The sequence below is a fragment of the Cnephaeus nilssonii genome (assembly GCF_951640355.1).
Source record: "Cnephaeus nilssonii genome assembly, chromosome: 1".
Classification (NCBI taxonomy): domain Eukaryota; kingdom Metazoa; phylum Chordata; class Mammalia; order Chiroptera; family Vespertilionidae; genus Cnephaeus; species Cnephaeus nilssonii.
Window position 1 is genome coordinate 51,045,555 of NC_137072.1, and position 21,255 is coordinate 51,066,809.

Consider the following 21,255-nt stretch of genomic DNA (forward strand, 5'->3'; position numbering starts at 1 on the left):
ATGTTATGTGTTATATAGTATTTATTTGCTGCTGGTTCTCCAACTAGACTAGGGATTCCTTAAGGATACCAATCATGATTTAGTTGTCTTTGTATCAAAACCAAGACAAAAAATATGGAACTCAGAAAATGTGTCAAACACATGAATTTTACAAATCAATAAACATGAAATTATTTCATGATTTTACCTTTTTTTTCTGGTACTTTTTTGATGCTTGCTTTGGATTGATACTATAATCACTTCAAATTTTGCACCATAACTATAAAGTTAAAAGAAAACTTATTGACTCAACTATGAGGGTTTTTAAAGTAACAAGTTTAAAAAAATATCTAAGGGTGCCAACTATTAATTATGAAAAAATATGTAATTATTCATAACACAGATCCCTGAGGAACAACTGAACAGCTGTTAAAAGATCTGGCACATCACTATGCCAGCCTGAGTTTAATGACCTACATGTGAAGGGCTACATATCCAATTACTAATCCTCCCTCAGCTACTCTTTGCCCTGATATGGTGGCAGCTGAAAAAAGATGCCCTACTAACAAATCAAAAATGGATCCAATGCTCAATTAAGAGATCTTTTAGATTTGAGATGAGGACTTAACAGAGTGACCCACAACAATGCTACAGCTGACATGTTTTTTAATATTTGAGAGTTTAAAGCAAAGGAAATGGTCATTTTTTTGTGATTAAACTTAGATACATTTCAATTCTTATAGAAAACTCAAATCCTGAATTTAATTTTTATTCATTGAAACCTTTAAAGATGTTCAGATATGTTTCCAAATATCAAGAATAATTTACTTCAGCCCTGCCGGTGTGGCTCAGTGGTTGAGCATCAACCCAGGAACCAGGAGGTCATGCTTTGATTCCAGGTCAGGGCACATGCCAAGGTTGTGGGCTCGGTCTCCAGTAGGGGGCGTGTAGGAGGCAGCCGATCAATGATTCTCTCATCATTGATGTTCTCTCTCTTCCTCTCTGAATTCAATAAAAATATATATTTTAAAAAAGAATAATTTACTTCAGAATTGTTTTCATACTGATAGCAGTCTCCTATTCCTTTAAAACTTTATTCTTATCTTCAAATTCTGCAATAATCACTTGTTAAAAGTAGGAGCAAAAAAAAAAAACTAAACAGAAAACAACAATCTACTGGATTATGTTTTACTTTTCTCTCAGTTGACTTGGTCTATATTTAGCAAAAAGATTACATAAGGTCAAGTATTATAAACAATGAAATGTCACCTGATGTTTTGCGAAACACCATAGGAAAAATAACTCAAGGAATGAATGGAGAGTAAGATTTCCAACTGTAAGCAAGAAAAACGGCTTCAACATTCTAGTTTCAAATGCATCTTATTGGGAATTTGACTTTTAACATTTTATTTTCCATTTGAATTGTGTAAAATATATGATACTGATAACCGTGTTCTGTATGAATTATAACAAATTTAGGCAAGAGATGCTTTCCTCTCATCTCCAACACAGACGAATTAAGAGCCCTTCTTAATAATTAAGAGTTTCGTATTTTTAATTTTTAAGAGCAGGAATGTCTCAAGCACCCCTGCCCCATCATCCCCACAGGAATATATGCATGAATACATGCCCGTAGGTACACACGTGCTTTTAAATGGAAAAACCGACATCACTGTAACTACCTCCCACTCCCAGAACCCTAACTCCTGACCCCGCCCCACATAAACTCCCCTCTCCACCCCACCCCCGCTCCGGTTCGCCCACTGCGGCTCCGGAGTTGGCGCAGTTACATGACGTCAGACGTAACCGCCGAAGCCGCCTACGCGTAGCTGCCGTCGCTGCCTCTGGGAGTTGAAGTTTCGGAAGAAGGACTCATGAGAGGTTCCAAGACCATTCCAGAAGGGCTTTCTGCGCGTGCTCTCAGGCTCCCCGAAAACCCCTCAGCTCGGTAAGTCCCCTGGAACTGAGGCTCGCGCCCGCCTACCCTTTGGTTTCCTCCGGCCACAAAAAGAGCGCTCAGCCAACGCCGCCCTGGCTTAGCAATGAGGGCTTCCGGGAAAGACGGAAGCGGGGTTGCGGCCGGGACCCAGGTCCCGAAGGAAGTGACGTCAGGGAGAGCGCGTCCCCGCGGCCCTCCAAGCAGCTCCCTGACTGGGTGGTTTCAGCTGAGTCCCGCCTCTGGAGTGCGTCCGCCGGCGCGTGGCCTAGCGGGGCGAGGCGCTGCCTTCCGCCGCGGGTCTCCTGCTGTGGATGCCTATTTGGGGGTCGGGATCCGGTCCCTAGTTTGCGAAGAGAGTGAGTTTCCAAAGACCGAAGGGAGAGGGAAATCTGCAGCCTGAAGGGCCGGGAAACTAGCCACGCTTTTGCCACGTGGTGCCTAGAGACCGCGGGCAAGTCGCTTTACCTCTTGAACCCTCGCCTCATTTCTCCAACGAGAGGCCGACGCGGCCGAGCGCTCTGCGTTGTAGGGGCCCCCGTGCAAGCTGCTGCAGGGGCTTTTAGGCCCCATCACGGGGAGCTCAGGAGGACGATTTTAAGAAGACCGAGGTGTCGCCTGATTACACGGAAATATTTTAAGTGTTAGAATTCGGGCATAGCAGCAGATGGTTTTCTCACTTTCTGTTTTTTAAATCCCTCCTCTCCCCATCCCAGCCCACCTCCCCGCCCAGGGGGCCGGACAGTTGAACCCAGCGCTTTTGCTTCTGCAGATTTGGCCGGCGCGTTTTAAAAAGGGCATTCCTTCCCTCTCGCCGTCAGATCAGTTGATTCCATTCTGCAGTTATTTCAGCGTTCGTTTGGATCTTTCTGGAAGGGAGTCTGTCACAATTTATGAAGACTTTACTAGTATTTTAACCCAATCAATAAAATCCATGAAAGTTTTTTTTTTTGGTTTTCTTTAACTTTTCTTTGGCCACTCACCCCCCCCCCCCAACCCCAAATGTGTTCTTCCTGTCCAGATATGTATTAAGACGCGGAAATAAAGGAAATAATGAAACACTATTATGAATTCATCCCACATCAAATGGCCTTAGTCATATTTATACAGTTCTTAGTTTTATAAGACCACCTGATAACCTATTTCTAGTGACTTTTTTTTTTTATAAATTCTATGCTAAATAGAATTTCACACAAATATTTCTGTAATTGCTACAAAATACCCTTCTTAAGTATTTGTGGCACAGGGTTGGATGAATGAAAATGCCCTGGGAGAGTCACTGCATGTAAAGGAGGAATGCAAAACTCTGCCACGGAGCTTATAAACTGGACAAAACCAAAATAAGAAAGCAAGCAAACCTAGTAGACATCACACATGTATTTTGCTTAATATGTAATCTGAACAAGCTAGTACATAAGGAACTGCTTATTGTAGGTATAGAGAGTGGGAAACGGTACATGTCCTTGTATGTACAGTGTGCTGTAAACAATAATATGTAGGATCTCAAGCTAACATTTTTGTTGTATCTAACTCATTCTTTTTTTTTTTAAATTCACTTACCACAGGGCATTTTCTTAATTGGGAAGAGCTTTAAAAATGATGTTGACTAGTGTATGATCTTGTGATGTATTTGACAGGGTGTTTAAAAATGTTACTGTGCAATGATAGGCCAAGTTAAATTTAACTCATACTTCTTAGATAGGAAAGGCAAAAGCTCCCCCTGGTGTCCCTGAGCTGTAAAATGTTGCTATAAATTGCTTTTTAAAATGTTCATATTATAGAGCCAATCATCACTTGCAGTTTTTTAATATAATAGAGAACTAGAAAAAAACTATGCCAATCGTAACAGAAAAAGTCTCTCTTAAAATATTATTGTTTCATGAAGAGAGTAATTTGTCTCCTGTGAATTTTAATTGTGCTTTTAAGTTTGCATGTTTAGCTTAATGGACAGGTTTAACTTATGCTTTCTCCACCCTACACTGTTTTGGATACATGCATTGCTGACTTTAATGTAGTATCTATGGAAAGGAAGTAAAATAAAAGTGATCCTGGGGATCACAATATTTATTTTAAAATTTTCTCCTAATGTTTTCAGGCTTATTGAGTTTCCTCTGTCTCTGTTCTTAAATTGAATGCTTACTTTATTTTTTCAGCTTTTTAAAAATTATTAATGAATTTACTCAAGGTTATACATTTATCTTTACCTTTTTGCTTCTCTTTTTCCTTCTATAATTCAGGTCTTTTAACTGCTCTGACATATATATATGTATATACATATATACATACACACACACACACACACACACACACACACACACACTGATCTCTGAACGCATAATAATCTGGCCACTCAGTGTGTGTGTGTGTGTGTGTGTGTGTGTGTGTGTGTATGTATGTCAGTGATGGCGAACCTATGACACGCGTGTCAGCACTGACACGCGTAGCCATTTCTGATGACACGCGGCTGAATGCCGAGGATGAAACATTTGCTGCTCCTGAGGATGAAACATTTGTGACTAGAGTCTTGGAGTTAGTTTTTTCCTCAAAGTGACACACTACCCGAGTTATGCTCAGTTTTTTGGCGAAGTTTGACACACCAAGCTCAAAAGGTTGCCCATCACTGATATATGTATTAGAGGCCCGGTGCATGAATTTGTGCATGGGTGGGGTCCGGCCAGCCTGGCCAGGGGGAGGGAACATGGGTGGTTGGTCCGCCTGCCTGCTGGTTGAACTCCTGGTCGAGGGGACAATTTGCATATTAGGCTTTTATTATATAGGATATACACTGAGTGGCCAGATTATTATGCGTTCAGAGATCATAATAATCTGGCCACACACATACACACACACACACACACACACACACACACACACACACACACTGGTATATTTCATTCTGTATATCTGTCTGAACTCTGATTCAGATGATCAGGATGTCTTTTAATTCATCAGTTACCTCTTGGGCTACAGGCAATCTGGAGTTTATCTCATTTGTTGAAATTTTTATATCTTCACTCGCTGGTTTCCACATGGGTTCTTTTTCATGTATTCTTATTTCATGTATTCTTTTGTGCCTGCTTTTGTGTCCCAATTTCCTGTTTTGTTTTTATGGTTCTTACTCCTTATAGTCTCTGAAAGATTCCAACCACTTATTTTAAAGTCATTTTCATAATACCCTATTATTCACAGTTTATATAGAATGAATTTATCTCCTGATTGTTGATTTTGTTGTTTCTATTTTTACCTTTTCTTTTTGTAATTTTGCTTTGCAGACTAATCTTGAATGGAATTAGCATCTCCTCTCTGCACACCCACTGTCTACTACTGATTTTGTAGTAGCTCCCACTCATGGCCCTGTTCAGTGCTTCAGTCCACAGTAGAGTTTGTATAGGTGATTCAGAATTCTAATCATGTAGTGTCCTAAGTTCATATACCACCTCAGTGGCTTGGCCCAGAGGCTGTTTCTGCTTCCTTCAAGTTTCCCTCAAGTACTCAGCTTCTTATTAGCAAGTCTAATTTTACCCGTTTTCAGCCTTTTTTCTTGAAGAAGCCCCGCCTCCCACAATAGTTTAAGGGTTCATCTTAAACAGTCTCACATCTCTCCCACCTTCTGTCTTGGGTTATTATTATTCTCCCTACTTTAAATCTAGGGAAACTTACAATTGCCTTTGCACAGCAGACCCAACAGCAACTATTCTAGTTCTTGTTTGGTTCTTGTTTTGGCTATACCTTTTTTGGTTTTCCCTTTTTATCTTTTATTTAGTGTTGTCGTGTATTTCAAGACTGGGAGGGTGCCTCAAAACATGAACTTTTGGCTATCATCTCTAGCAAGTCCTAATTTTTTTTCATTGGGTAGCATATGAATAAAGCTGTTTTCCCTCCTTTCAGTGACACAAATCTCAGCCCTCCAACAGCAGGGTTGAAGCAGCGTAGCTCTTTTACGTTCTCTGAAAATCTTTATTTTCTAAATAAGATTTTGGCTTCCTGGGAAATAGAGTTAGATCTGTGTTTGAATCTTAACCCTATTACTTCATTTATCTATTCGTCCAACAAGTATTTTGAGGACCCACTTTGTGCTAAATTTGTTCTAGCTGCCTTGTTTCTTAGGAATTATTTAGTAGTTTTGTAATTTGGGGCAAGTTATTTAACCTCAACTGTGCCTTCTTTCTTTATATAGTAGGCATAACACTGTCTACCTCAGAAGGTTGGTTTTAAGGATTAAATTAGATACTTTTTAAATTAAGCACTGTAAGAATTGTTTGCTATTACTGTTTTCATTATTTTAAAAAATCCTTTGTAATAATACCATAGTCACTCATTTATTTATTTCACCAATATATAATAAACAGCTTCGTGCCAGGCACCGTGTTAGTACTGGCAATATAATGTTGGGCAAAAGTAGATGTCATCCCTACCCATATGGAGTTTTCCTTGTAGAGTCAAATTTGAGTTGTCATATCTAGCAGGTGTGCCTATAAACTAAGGTTGCTGTTTGGTTAGTGGTTTAAGGAAAACTTGTGAACTCTTACTTGGATTACTAGATGATTATTTTTCCTTTGTAGTAATTTTGTGACCTAGTAAAATACTAGGGTTTTTGATGTAGCTCCCAAAGCACATCTTAAAATGTCTTATCTCTCAGTCAAAATTTGGTAAACTTTCCAAGTTTGCTTGGTTATCGTTGTATGTCCGTTATAACATTGTACTTTTAAAGAAAGCAAGAACCATATAACAAAACTACTGCTTAAATTATGTTCTGCAAAGGTTTGGTCCTTTCATTATCTGAGTTGTGTGGATTTTTCTTTGAGATGTTACCTTCTCTGCACAGACTTCTTAGCTATTTCTATAAGTAGGAGAAATCATATAATTTTCTTTAAGGCTATTAGAACATTTGTAAGCTTAATGCTTAGTCTTTGGTAGGGATAAATAATAAATACATTTTTAAGCTTTGGTGTTAAAAATCTGTTAAAGAGAAATCTCAGTATTTTTAGCTTTTTTCCCTAATGTGAAGGGAAGTTCAGTTCTGGGAAATAGACATAAAGGTTTAGGTGGCTAAATCTAAATAAAGATGTTTGAGATGGCCCTAAGCATTCTACAACTGATTTCAGAATCAACTTAAATATTTTGTTTTTTAACCATGACTAAAGTGGAATATTTATAATTATATATTGATAATGAAATATATGGAGGTGGGACAACCAGATTTGTTTTCTGCACTATCCAAACTACACATATCTATAGCATATCTTTTGTAAAAAACTAATTATGAGTGTATATCCCCAGTCCTAGTTAGGGTGTGTGCGGGAGGCAGCCAGTCGATGTGTCACATTACTGTTTCTCTCTCTCTTCCTCTACCCCCTCCCTCCCTTTCACTCTTTAAAAATCACTGGAAAAATATCCTTGGATGAGGATTAACAAAAAATATTTTTTAAGTGCTTAATATTTTTATATTATAAAACAATATATTCTCATTATATAAAATTTAGAAAATGCAGAATATCATGGGTAAGAATCATTTTTTTGTGTATGCTATTTAAAACAAAATTGGATAAAATGTATGTATTTCTTGTTTTGATTTTCTTATCTAACATAACCATTTTTCTTTATCACTAAATAATTTTGGGAAACATTATTTTTATTGCTATTTAGTATTCCCAGCCGCTGTCATGGATAAGCTATAATTTATGTAATCCCTTTTGCTGACATTCAAGTAGTTTCTAATTTTTCAATGTTGAAAATAACACTGCAGTATATACAAACCACTATTGTGATTTCCGTGGTTTCCATTAGCTGTAATCAACCACTCTAAAAATATTAAATGGAAAACTCCAGAATTAAACAATTCATAAGTTTGAATTTGCACAGTTCTGAGTAGTGAGATGAAATCTAAGGCCATCCCACTCCATTCCACTCGGGATGTGAATCATCCCTTTGTCCCACATATCCATGCTGTATACTCTGCCCAACTGTTAGTCACTTAGCCATCTCAGTTATCAGAGAGAGAAACCATATTTACATAACTTTTATTATGCTACATTGTAATAATTGTTCTATTTTATTGTTAACCTCACTATATAAAATGTTAATATAAGTATAATATAAACATAAATGTAAATTAATTTTAATATTTTTACTATGATTATAATATTTATAAATTAAACTTTATTATATGTTTGTTTAGGAAAAACCATAGTACTAGTAAATATAGGGTTCAGTATTATCCACCTTTTTGGGCATCCACTGGGGATCTTAGAATGTATCCACTGAAGATAAGGGGGGGGGGACTACTGCATACTCTTTTGCATTAATTTTGTGTATATTTCTGATTCATTTACAGGAATTTATTCTAAGGAAGTAAATTACTGAGTGAAGGGTATCAGTATTTTAAAGCTCTTGAAACATAAATCTGTGTTGCCTTCTGGAAAATTTGTGCCATGAAAGCACCCCATTTCATTACATGGTCTTTGTCAGTAAATAACATTTAATTGTATAAATTTTCATTTAAAAAAAAATCCTTGGGTGAGGATATGTTTATTGATTTTTTAGAGAGCGAGGAAGAGATAGATAGATAGAATGATAGATAGATAGATGAGAGAGAGAGAGTGAGACATTGATTGGTTACCTCTTGTACACTGACTGGGATAGAACCCACAACCTAGGTACATAGGTATGTTCCCTGACCAGAATTGAACCTGCCGCCTTTGAGTGTATGGGATGATGCTTCAACCAACTGAGCCATCCAGCCAGGGCTAAACTTTTATTTTTATTCATTTCTGAAATGGTTTCATTTTAATCACATCTCTTGGTCATTTGGTGTTTACTTTGGTGTGTGTGAATCATCTATGTTAAAGTTGCTTTTCAATTTTTCAGAGGCATCAAATAATGTCATCTGAAATGGTGCCAGCAATTGTTGAGACTTCTAATGTTGAAAGGAAGCAAGACTTAAGTGAAGATCAAAAGGAAAGTCAGAAGCCAAGATTAGATGGAGAGTTTGAACCCATATCTAAACGACAAATGAAAAAGCTAATAAAACAGAAACAATGGGAAGAACAACGAGAACTCCGCAAGTATGGTTCAAAATGCATTCTACCCCTATTCAAAAATATAGAATGTTGGGCCTTTCATGGTCCTTTGACTCATTAAAAGTAATTGTGTTAATTAAAATTGGGACTATGCATATTGTTAGCTAACACTGTCAATTGGCTGTTAAAACTATGTTTTGAATTTTTTTTTAGCAGTGTTTATGAATTTACACTGCACACTTTTTCTCACCCAAAATCTATTGTGAGTAGCAGCACAATTTCTGAAATAACCAACTTGGGAAAGGGATATAATTAGCATCCATGTCCTAGATATGGAACAAAAATAACCTCCTCAGAAAGATCAAATTTAGGCCTAATATTGATTTTTCTAGAAGAACTATTGCAGGTTTTGAGAACAGTTAGGTTGAAGCTGTTATTAAACGCATAGGCAAAATTAGGTTTACAGTTGTGAGTATACGAAACAGTTTATTCTTGTATTACCATTTGTTGTGTTTTTTTTGTAGTACAGTTGTAAACCTACTTTTGCTCACCCCTGTATAATGCCAAAAGTTACTGAGAGAAAATAAACTATAGTTGATGCTGATTAGAGAAAAAAAGTATATGAGATTTTTTTCACTATTTTACTTTGCTTTTTTTCTACACCATATAAATGTTGCTTGAAAATCATGTAGGGGAAGAATGATACAAGTGAAACATATCACAACTCTCAAATTAAGTATTTGTAAAGTTTTCTTACTATAATACTAGAGGCCTGATGCATGAAATTCGTGCATGGGGGGGGTTCCCTCAGCTCAGCCTGCACCCTCTCCAATCAGGGACATCCCTCTCGCAATCTGGGACCGCTGGCTCCTAACTGCTCACCTGCCTGCCTACCTGATCTCCCCTAACCACTCTCCAGGCCTCGCCAGCAGCCGCGGAGGCTGTTGATCAGGCCCTGCCTCTCGGCCTGATCCACAGCCACCACAGCAGCGGTGAGGTCGTTATGCCTCTGGCCCGACTCAGGCCGGAGGCTAAGGACCTCACCGCGCCCGCCTTGCCCTATCCACCCCCCGCCTGCCTGCCACCAGCCTTGCTGTGATAGAAGCCTGTGGGCCTTGGGGGAGGGACCGAGAGGTGCTCCATGCACTTTCTGGTGACCGGTTATCCGTCTGGTCATTTAGGTCATGACAGCCCTAGGCTATTATTAGTATAGACTAGAGGCCCGGTGCACGAAATTCATGCATGGGGGGCAGCAGGGAGGGTGTCCCTCAGCCTGGCCTGCACCCTCTCCAATCTGGGACCCCTCGTGGGATAACTGGCAGTCGGACATCCCTCTCACAATCCATAACTGCTGGCTCTTAACTGCTCGCCTGCCTGCCTGATTGCCCCTATTGCTTCTGCCTGCCAGCCTGATTGTCCCTAACTGCTCCCCTGCTGGCTTGATTGCCCCTAACCACCTCTGCCTCGGCCCGCCCGCACCGGGTACCCAGGATTCCCTCCTCCAGCCAACCACAGACACTCGGGATCCGGGCTTCCCTCCCTCTGGTAGGCCATAGGCACCCAGGCTGGCTGTAGCCTCAGGGGATGGTGGGCAGGTGGCTTCGCCTGGGCTGCAGCTGCAAGTGCTGGTGCCCGGGACCACAGGGTGGGCGGCTTCTCCGTCTCCCAGGCCACAGCCAGCCGCAGGTGATGGTGCCCGGGACTGCGGGGTGGGCAGCTTCTCCGTCTACCAGGCCACAGCCAGTCGCAGGTGCTGGTGCCCAGGACTGCAGGGTGGGCGGCTTCTCCGTCTACCAGGCTGTAGCCAGCTGCAGGTGCTGGCGCCTGGACCGCAGGCGGGCGGCTTCTCCATTTTCCCTCGGATGCAGTGGGGGCGACTTCTCCGGCTGGCTGCGGCCTGGGATCATAGGGCAGGCGGCTTCTTCATCCCCCGGGCTGCAGCCAGCCTCAGGCACTGGCACCCGGTTTCTTGTCTCCCCAGGACGTGGGGTGGGCAACTTCTCTAGCTGGCTGCGGCCTGGGATCACGGGGCAGGCGGTTTCTTCGTCTTCCAGGCTGCAGCCAGCCTCAGGTACTGGGGCCTGGTTTCTCCATGTCCCCCAGGATGTGGGGTGGGTGGACATGGGGCGGGTGGCTTCTCCAGTTGGCTATAGCCTGAGATCATGGGGCAGGCGGCTTCTTCATCTCCTGGGCTGCACCCAACCTCAGATGCTGGGGCCCAGTTTCTCCATCTCCCCCAGGATGTGGGGCAGGAGGATGTGAGGCTTCTGAGGCTGGCTGCAGCCTGGGATCAAAGGGCAGGCGGCCTCTTGGTCTCTGTGGCTGCAGCCAGCCTCAGGTGCTGGCGCCTGACTTCTCCGACCCCCACAGGCCCAGAGCAGCGGGGGGGGGGGGGGGAGAGGGGGGATGCTGCCACGTTTTCAGTTTAATTTGCATACTCACTCTGATTGGCTGTGGGCATAACGAAGGTACGGTCAATTTACATGTTTCTCTATTAGGTAAGATGATACCAATAATAAATAAATTTATAGTTAGGATTTGTGTAAAAAGCATTATACTGTTTTTACAAACCCATTTTCTTCCTTTCTAAAAATTTTAGATGGACTGTATAAAATTGCTGATATTTGACCAATTTTGGTCCACTAAAGTGGCAGTTTCATATGGTTTAGCCTGCTGATTTTAAAAAGTAATTGTTTCTTTCTCTATTTAGAGGAGTCTTGTATGTGAATCTATAAATAACACCAAAAAGTTATTTCAATACTAATTTTAGGCAAAAGAGGAAGGAAAAACGCAAGAGAAAACAATTGGAGCGGCAGTGTCAACTGGAATCAAACTCAGATGGAAATGATAGAAAACGTATTCGAAGAGATGTTGTTCACAGCACACTTCGCCTTATCATTGACTGTAGTTTTGACAGCTTGATGGTATTAAAGGTATGAATCATTTTCAGAAAAACCTCGTGGGTAAACTAGGCTAAATATTTCTTACTTTAATCTGTAATATCACTTTGATATAAATTTATGTACTAAAATGCATCTTAAATCAAGTTTTTCAAGCTCTGTGTCCCCTAAATTAAACTAGCTAATAAATTCCTCTTATGTTTATGTGTGTGTGTTGACAGGAAAGACAAACACACCGTGATTAGATTATAAAACTCAGTAACTGCATAGTGATCATAAAGATCTGTGAGTGGTTTTCTTTGTCCTAATCACAATTAAGAAAATAAGAAGTATGATTGTCTTAATAGAATTACTTCTTATTTAATAGTTTGAGAAGCCTGGTTATTTAAACAATGCTAGTGAAGAGAACATACTTTAATTACTTTCCAAGCCATTGGTAAGTTATAAAAATAATAATAGTATGGCTCTAAGAGAATTCTATTTTTGTTTTGCTGACTCTTAAGAAGAGTAAATTTTTTCATGAACTAGCATTTTATTAGTAAGTGGAGACAGAATATGAAATAATGGTTCACTTGCAGAGTGTTGACTTATAGTAATTTTGTTAGTTATGTAAGGAAATTGAATGGGAATTATCAGAAATGACTTGTATTTGAAAAGAAAAAAAAGGACCTGTCTAGTTATTTCTTCTTCTTATTCTGTTTCACTAAGATTGTGGAATGGCCATAGATGATTTTGAAAATGGTGCTTTAAAAATTGCACTCTTTTATAGGACATTAAGAAACTTCATAAGCAGATTCAACGATGTTATGCAGAAAATCGACGAGCACTGCATCCTGTGCAGGTATGTTTGAGAGATTTAAAACAGACTCCAATTTCCTTTCTTATATTTCCCTTGGGAAACAGCATAGATAATCCTGACTGCCTTTACAAGAGTCTTAACAGATAATCCTTCTTCGAGAACAAAATGCCTATTTGAAACATGTTTTCTACAAAGATAAAGTAAAATATTTTAAAGTTTTTCACATACTTTGTTCTCAGACACACTGCCCAGTTATCTTCAGTCTTATCCACACTGACCTGCTCATTTCTGTGTAGTTGAACATCTTCACTGAAGGATGTACGCATATTTTCATACTAGTTTCTTAGCTCTCATTCCTTCTATTCTGGAGAGTAGGGGGAACTGATGTGTGCTGTGTTACCTGTTGGTAGGTTTGTTCTACTTAAAAGATTCTGAGTCACTGATAATTTTGAAAAGTACTTCCTTAGCTAGAGTGAGGGAGTGCTTTGTGAGACCAGCTGCCTGCTATTGAGAGTTGCCTACTGTTTGAATTCTCAGTGACCTAAAATTAACACTGACTCACTGAGGTTGAGAACTAGAAATTCTTAATATATGTTTGGTTAGACATTTTCCTCTTATCAAGTGATAGTAATTTTATATTTTTACATTTTATATTCTTCCCATCCTTGCTTAGACTTGAAATAGTGTCAGGTTTTAGAATCAAAGAATTGTGGAGACTTTGGACTGGTAAAAATAACAGTGGTTGCAAAAGAAAGGGAAGGGAAAGTTGACACAGAAATGGGGTGTTTATAGAAAAGTGATCATTAACGGAAAGGCTGATTATGGGTGCTTGAAAAAATGGGATGAAAGTGTAGATGAAATAAGGAAGTTATTGTGGTAGAAATTACACAAAACATGTCATTTCTACCACAAATTTATTCTTGTATGTTTAAAGCATGCCACAAATTTATTTTTTTCTAGAATGAAAATATATTGTATTTCATTGACAATCAGATTAGTGTATGAGGGAAATAAAATAATTGCACTTTAATAGTCATTTGCTCTCTCTCCTTGCTGATGACTCTACCAGTTTTACTTGACAAGCCATGGAGGCCAGTTGAAAAAGAATATGGATGAAAATGACAAAGGATGGGTCAACTGGAAGGTAACTACAGTAGATTAACTCTCCCATAATTTCAAGTAGTTTTAAGCTTAAAGGTCTACATTTTTTTACCCAAATTCTACATAATGTTAATAAATACAGGAGTCACCAGTCTCCAAACCCTGTGTGTCACTGTACCTAAGTTGGAATAGGGAAGCTAAAAAGACTGCGATGTCTGTTTGTACTTGCTCTCACTAAATCTCACTTCTATTTTGCCCCCAACTTTAAAACATATTGTTAAAAAGGAAAAATTATAAAGGTGTTTCTTCAGCTTCTACCTAGCAAACTGGAATTGCATTATTTATAAGAGTGAAGTCACTCTAAAAATTGAAAATGTACTTGCATTGTTGCTTCTAAATCTGTACTTTCCTATGTCCACATGTGGCTATTGAATTCTTGAAATGTGACTGGTCTAAATTGAGTTGTGCTATAAATGTGAAATATATATTGGATTTCAAAGATTTAGTACCTATCCCCCCAAAAAGAATGTAAAATATCTCCTTGAAATTTTAAAAAATATTATATGTTGAAATGATAACATTTGCAATGTATTAGTAAAATTAATTTCACTTCTTTTCACTTTTTTTTTAATGTAGCCACAGGAAGATTTAAAATTACATATGTGGCGCACATCTTTTATAGGACTAAGCCATTCTCAGTTATTTGCAAAAATGACTAATTGATTGGCTTTAGTACCAATTCATGAGGAATCCTATTCTATTCAGAGAAGTACTGGGTTATTCTTGTATTTTTTCTTTTCAAAGCCAGTTCTCACCATGACAAACTTTTCCTCTTACACTCTCTAATCCCATAATGACTGCATTTATTTTATTAATAGCCTATAGTGTAAAACATTTTTAAAGGCTTTTTAAGTTTTAAGTATAATATATTTACCAAGTTTTATGATCTGTCCTATTTTCCTGAGAAATAATGTAATCAGTTAGAGAAGGCATACTTTCAGTTATTTTGTGGCTTGTTAAATTTATTATTTATACCCACCAGCTTTCCAGAAAAATGTAAGTTCACTGGTCTTTAATTTCAAGTCCCTCTTGGGGCCCTTAGTAAGTACAGGACACAAATTTATAATATAACATTTTCAGAAAGGTGGTTATACACGAAATTCGTGCACTCGGAGGGGGTGGTCCCCTCAGCCGGCCTGCACCCTCTCACAGTCCAGGAGCCCTCAGGGGGTTGTCCGACTGACGGCTTAGGCCTGTTCCCCGCGGGCCTATGCCAGCAGTCGGACATCCTTAACGCTGCCACGGAGGCAGGAGGGCTCCAGGGTGTGTCCGGCTCATCTCGCTCAGTCCCCATCAGCCGGACCCCAGTAGCAAGCTAACCTACCATTTGGAGCATCTGCCCCCTGGTGGTCAGTGCATGTCATAGCGACTGGTCGACTGGTTGACTCTCTGCCCCCAATGGTCAGTGCATGTCATAGGGAGCAGTTGAGTGGCCTTAGCATATCATTAGCATATTACACTTTGATTAGTTGAATGGATGACCAGATGACTGGACACTTAGCATATTAGGCTTTTATTATATAGGCTAGGTCCGTGGTTGGCAAACTGTGGCTCGTGAGCCACATGCGGTTCTTTGGCCCCTTGAGTGTGGCTCTTCCACAAAATACCACGGCCTGGGCGAGTCTATTTTGAAGAAGTGGCATTAGAAGAAGTTTAAGTTTAAAAAATTTGGCTCTCAAAAGAAATTTCAATCATTGTACTGTTGATATTTGGCTCTGTTGACTAATGAGTTTGCCGACCACTGGACTAGGTTATACATTTTAGGTGAGACAAGTCCTGCTTTATTTTTTACTTCCTTAAAATAAAGGTTGAATGTCACTGGTTGAATGTCATCTGAATCTGATGATGTATTTTCTTTTTTTTTTTAAATACATTTTCTTGGGTTTTTTTACAGAGAGGAAGGGAGAGGGATAGAGAGTTAGAAACATCCATGAGAGAGAAACATGAATCAGCTGCCTCCTGCCCACCCCCTACTGGGGATGTGCCCGCAACCAAGGTACATGCCCTTGACCAGAATCAAACCTGGGACCCTTCAGTCCGCAGGCCGACGCTCTATCCATTGAGCCAAACTTGTTAGGGCTGATGTATTTTCTTTTATTCTATCAATATAGTTTGCAAAATTCTGACTGGCAATTGTTGTTCAGTTTTGTACCTCTGACCTAACAGTTTTGATGGAGATGATTTTATATGTGTATCTTTGTAGAAATGGATGCATGGGCTTTATTAAATCTACAAGCCACTTTCTTTTGATGATTTCATATAGACAGAGAAGAAATAATTGGAGAAAGCCAGGAAATAATGTGAACAAATATATGACAAAATGCTTTTGTTTTGTTGGAGCAGAGATAAACTTAGAAAGGGTTGGTTAGTGCCACATTCAGGAAAGAGTTACAAAGTTAAGGAATTTCAGTTTTATCCTACAGATGAAAATAAAACATGGAGAGTAGTGTTTTTAGAAAATGAGTCTACCATTAGTGTATGGAAGTAAATTGGAGGGATCTGAGCCTAAAGACAGGGAAATAGCATCAGGAGGCCACTTAAATAATTGAGGTGTGAGGTGAGAAGGAGTTTAAGTAGTAGGTTATAAATAATGCATTGCAACTTCTTTCAGACTTCTTTTCATATGATTTACTCCCTTTCAAATTGATTAGCCAATTTTCACAAAATCCTATTAATTAATCACATCTGTCCCCATGTGTCTTAAAGGATATCCACATTAAACCAGAACACTATATTGAATTCATAAAGAAAGAAGATCTGATTTATCTTACATCAGATTCACCTAATGTACTGAAGGAATTAGATGAATCAAAGGCTTATGTGATTGGAGGATTAGTAGATCACAACCATCAAAAGGTACTAAGTTTTTTTTTTGTTTTTTTTTGCTTTTGCCTGTACTTAAAATTTATATGTCAGTTTTCTTAAAAGTAACAATAACACATTTTGATAGTAGCAATAATACTGGTGATAGCTGATCTCTACTGAGTGCCAGCTATATTTCAATCACCTTTCTGGCTAAGCAAAACATTTCACATACAAGATGGGGCAAATGTAGGTTTACAGTTATTCGTCTGGAAAGTAATACAATAATTAATAAATAATAATATAAGAATAAACTGTGTTTCACATACTCACAACTGTAAACCTACTTTTGCATCCCCCACCCCATATATTACTCTGTTTAATCCTCACTATAAACCAGTGAGGTCAGTGCTGATATTTTCTGCATTTTAAAGCTGAGGACATGGAAGCCTAAAGAAAATAAGTCTAAAATCAATAGAAGTAGGTAGTAAAGCAGATATTTGAAACCCGGCAAATTGTTCTGGAGCCCAGATGCTTAAACAATATGCTGTATTGATAGAAAATGCTGCTGGTAATCAATTTCTAGGCCACTGGTAAAATTTATAACAAAACTGATCATTTATATTTTAAATATGTGATTTTCATGAGATGTGTTTTCTGTTCTCTTATATTTCTACTTTTGTCTCTACCTCCTCATCATTTGAATGAAAAATTACAGAAGTAGACTTTCTAACAGAATATATCATTTTGTACTTTGCCAGCCTCTTAACAACATGCTAAATTCAACCCAACTAAAGAAAAAGCATGTTTACTAAGTGTCTGAGGAAATATTGTCAGCAGAAGAATGCAAATTCAGTATTCTTATGTAGCACCACTGTGCAGTAGAACTTTTTCTAATGTTGGAAATACTTTTATCATTCTATCCATTGTGGTAGTCCTGTGGCTATAGAACACATGAAATGTCTATAGTATAATTGAGAACAGAATTTTTTAAAAATTGAAAATCAGTTTAAACTTAGTCACTTGTGGCTCTAATTGGACAGTGCATCTCTATAGCATCAGAGGGAATTTTATCAGAATGACCTTTAGCCTTTTTATTATTTTCTTAGTGGAAATATTCTATTTTGTTACTTATATAAAACCAAATTTTTATCTTTCATGTTGTATGTGTTTTTGAACTAAAACACTTTTGTTTTCAAAAGCATCTGCCTCAGTCATTATTATTTGTCCCTAAAATATGCAAACTACTGGTTGAGAAATTTAGTTTTTCCTTCTCTGTACTGTCTTTTGGTTATTTCAGTTCTGGTTAGACCCAGGCTTTAAGGATTTTAATTTTGAAAAGAAAGAAAATTCATATTCAATATTCTTTTAATTGACAGAAGGGAAAAATTAAATTTATAGGCAATTAAAATTTTTTTTCAATTCAGCTTTTTATAGAATTTGTTTTGGTTATTTGTGCCTCCTAGTGTTATGTAAATGAAACATAATTTTATCTGTATGTCTTTTGTATTCATGGAAAGAGTGATGGTGCTTCTCTAAGAGTTCTGATTGAGTATTTTAAACTTTAAGAGAAAGGTGGTATGGAACGGTGAAAAGGTATTTGAATCAGGAGGCACGGACCAAGTTTTTCCTATGGCTCTGCCACTGAGGAGCTTTGTGGCAGAGCAGGGAACATGTATTAGGTTTCCTCACCTGTAAACATTCTGACTGTCCTTATTGTCAAGATAATATTTCCAAATTAGCAGTCAAACACAGACACACACAAACACACACACTTCAGATAATGTTCTCTGAACTGAAGTCTTTCTTAAAAATTATTTATCTGTCATAGACTTTAAGTTAAAGTAATTTAATGTTCTAGTCCAAGTTATAGTGTCTTTGTTTTAGGGACTCACATATAAACAAGCATCAGATCATGGAATTGATCATGCACAGCTACCCCTTGGAAATTTTGTGAAGATGAATAGTAGAAAAGTTTTGGCAATTAATCATGGTAAGCTATAAGGAGATAAACTGAAAATGTACCTGAGTGAACATTATGAAAAATAACATTACATTTATGTTTTGGAAAAATATAAAATATATACCTTGCTGGAAACAAAATTATAAAATGTAATGATTTATAATTTGTTTGAATATAGAAATAACACATGCATATTTTATAAAATTTTGAAGATACAGAAAAACATAAAAATAAATAAGCTATAATTTCACTACCCGGAGATACTTGGTATTAACTTTTTGGTGTGTTTCCTTCCAGTTCCTTTCCTATCCATATATAATATTATTTATAATATAATTGGATTCTTACTCTATTACATGAAATATTATAAATCTGGGTGTTTCCCTCATTTATAATTATATTTTTCTATGTCATTGAATTATTGTTTAATGGCGATATAATATTTCATCATCTGAATATATAATAATTAACCATTCTCCTGTTGATGATTTTTTTGGTTACTATTGTAAATAACAGTGTAAAGGACATTCTTAGACATTTGTCTAGAGTTTTGTTTAGTAGAGATCTTTGTTGATACACAACTGTTTATTGGGCTCTTTTTATGTGCTAAGAACTTTATAGTAGACTCTAGGGAGTTATATAAATGAATTTACTGATTCCAGGACTGAGCTTCTAAGACCTTTGATAGGTTGTGGAAATTACTTTTCCATGAAGTAATCCAAATTGACCCTTCAAACAATGTATTAATGTGAGAGTAATTTGGAGACAGTATTAAATTTTATTAAATGTGAAATAAAAAGCAGGCAAGATGTTCCCTAGAGTGAGTGGTGCTATATAGGAAAATAGAAGAAATTTGGATTAATCCTAACCTTTTTTTTTTTTCTAGTTTTATGTTAGCACATAAAGGATAAAGAAGTAAGCACATAGAGGATAAAGAATAGGAAGGAAGCAAAAAGATTCTCTTGATTATTACTGACAAGGAATAATGGTAAACTTCTAAGTGCTTAAGAATAGAATTGAGGAAAAGCTAAAGAACAGGCTTGAGAGCTTTGGGGCAAATTGGTTCTGAGAGCCAATAGGGAAAGAAAGTGATAAGAACAAAGTAGAAATTATTAGGACATTGTAGCACTCTTAACACAAAGGCAATGCATTTTAAAATATAGTATGCAACATTGTGATGAACTTGGCTAAGAAATATATAGAGTTTGTCTTTGTTTCAGTGTTTGAGATTATTCTGGAATACCTGGAAACAAGAGACTGGCAAGAAGCATTTTTTACTGTCTTACCTCAAAGGAAAGGAGCTGTTCCCACAGACAAAACCTGTGAAAGTTCTTTGCATGACAAGACATCTGCCAGGGTTGAAGGTGGATTGGACAGTGATTCCAGTGAGGAAGAAACTAGCAGAAATGAACTAGATTCACCACATGAAGAAGAAAAGCAGGATAAAGAAAATAGCACTGAATCTACAGTACACTCTACACCATAAAAATGTCATCTGGGTTTTTTTTTTGTTTTTTTTTTTTTTGGTTAAGGAAAAACTAGGAGAAAATGAGGTGCTTCATAGAATATTCAAATTGGAAGAAAATTTTATTTTTTCTTATTTTTGTTGTGAATGTTATAGCGTGGATAAACTTATAGAGTGGATAAAAAGTCCTTGTAAGAAAGTACTTTTTGTTTTTGCATAAGATTTTAAAAAGATGTAATTTAAAAAAATAGTTTTCTAAGCCTCAAATAAGTTTTTTTGAGGATTTTACTTTAATAAAAGTAAGTTTTATACTGAGTTGTATTATTCAGAATGTGCCTTCTGATACTTTAGTTTTATTATTTTATGTTTATATCAATGTCTTTCTGATTTATTGCCTGTTTGTGGAGGCAGATATTCACAGATCTGTAAGTGCACCATTTTCAGTATGGGAGGTTACCTTGTATTTGCAACTTTTATATTCAATTTAATTACTTCAAGGGAATATAGTGATTTTAGGAAAAAGTATCCGATTGATAAACTCAACAATTTATTTCTTTTGTACTATGGACTTGTCTCTATTTCTGTCTTTTGGTGGTTCTAATGTAGTCACTGAAGAGTTAATCTAATATATTTTTATTTTATTTTTTAATATATTTTTAAAATTCAAACAATGGTGATAAATTATTTTGATTACAAACTTAATTTTTCAGGCTAGACTATATTAAAAGGCTGTTGAAGGATCAATTTTATCTTTACTTAAAAAGAAATAGCTCTCAGCAGCTATCTTTTCATTTCATATAAACTTTTATTTTAAAAAATCAGTTGGTTTTTAAAGTAAATAAATTTATATGTGCATCTGTATATTATCATATAAGCAAGCTAATGTAAATATATATTTCTGCAACTAATTTAAGCATGTATGAAAATATTCATATACTGTATGTACATGTTTGTCCACATCATGTATGATTCTCATTTAACGATAAACAAGATTGAGTTGCCATATATGTGTATTTGTGTGAATGGTTGTGTTCAACAATACTAAGGAATTTGAATTTCATAAAGTGCAAAATCTATAACTAAACATTTGTATAAGGACATTGGCAAGGGAATAAGGGGCTAAATGAGATGTTTTAGTTTCCTACCAGGAACTGTAAAGCAGTTATGTTTAAAGTAAGCGATTGTTCTTTGTCACAGCTATAGTAAGATTACAGAAGCCTTTATTGAGGAT

At 37.3% G+C, this 21,255-nt stretch overlaps 2 protein-coding genes across 4 annotated transcripts in view; one reads left to right on the forward strand and one right to left on the reverse strand.

Moving 5' to 3' along the window:
• Positions 1–2,028, reverse strand: part of MTTP (microsomal triglyceride transfer protein) — a 61,282-nt gene extending 59,254 nt beyond the window's left edge. Inside the window, exon 1 of the mRNA XM_079784627.1 lies at positions 1,964–2,028. The gene's annotated coding sequence lies outside the window, so the exon portion shown is untranslated. The remainder of the gene's footprint in view (positions 1–1,963) is intronic.
• Positions 1,757–21,028, forward strand: TRMT10A (tRNA methyltransferase 10A). 3 transcript variants are annotated; one of them, XM_079784701.1, is made up of 8 exons: positions 1,757–1,927; positions 8,783–8,979; positions 11,705–11,867; positions 12,604–12,675; positions 13,703–13,777; positions 16,501–16,650; positions 18,484–18,589; positions 19,780–21,028. In XM_079784701.1, the coding sequence occupies exons 2-8, from the start codon at positions 8,795–8,797 to the stop codon at positions 20,043–20,045; spliced, it is 1,017 nt and encodes a 338-aa protein (XP_079640827.1). In that variant the 5' UTR covers positions 1,757–1,927; positions 8,783–8,794; the 3' UTR covers positions 20,046–21,028. The 3 variants fall into 3 exon arrangements, with proteins under 3 accessions (XP_079640827.1, XP_079640828.1, XP_079640826.1); XM_079784700.1 differs by lacking the exon at positions 1,757–1,927 and adding an exon at positions 2,131–2,274; XM_079784702.1 differs by lacking the exons at positions 1,757–1,927; positions 18,484–18,589 and adding an exon at positions 2,130–2,274.
• Positions 21,029–21,255: the final 227 nt, after the last annotated feature.

Excerpts from the sequence above, each read along its gene's own strand:
- TRMT10A (XM_079784701.1), top strand. The coding sequence starts at position 8,795 with ATGTCATCTGAAATGGTGCCAGCAATTGTTGAGACTTCTAATGTTGAA. Across the intron at positions 12,676-13,702 it reads GAGCACTGCATCCTGTGCAG|TTTTACTTGACAAGCCATGG; the intron begins GTATGTTTGAGA and ends TGACTCTACCAG. Across the intron at positions 16,651-18,483 it reads TAGATCACAACCATCAAAAG|GGACTCACATATAAACAAGC; the intron begins GTACTAAGTTTT and ends TCTTTGTTTTAG.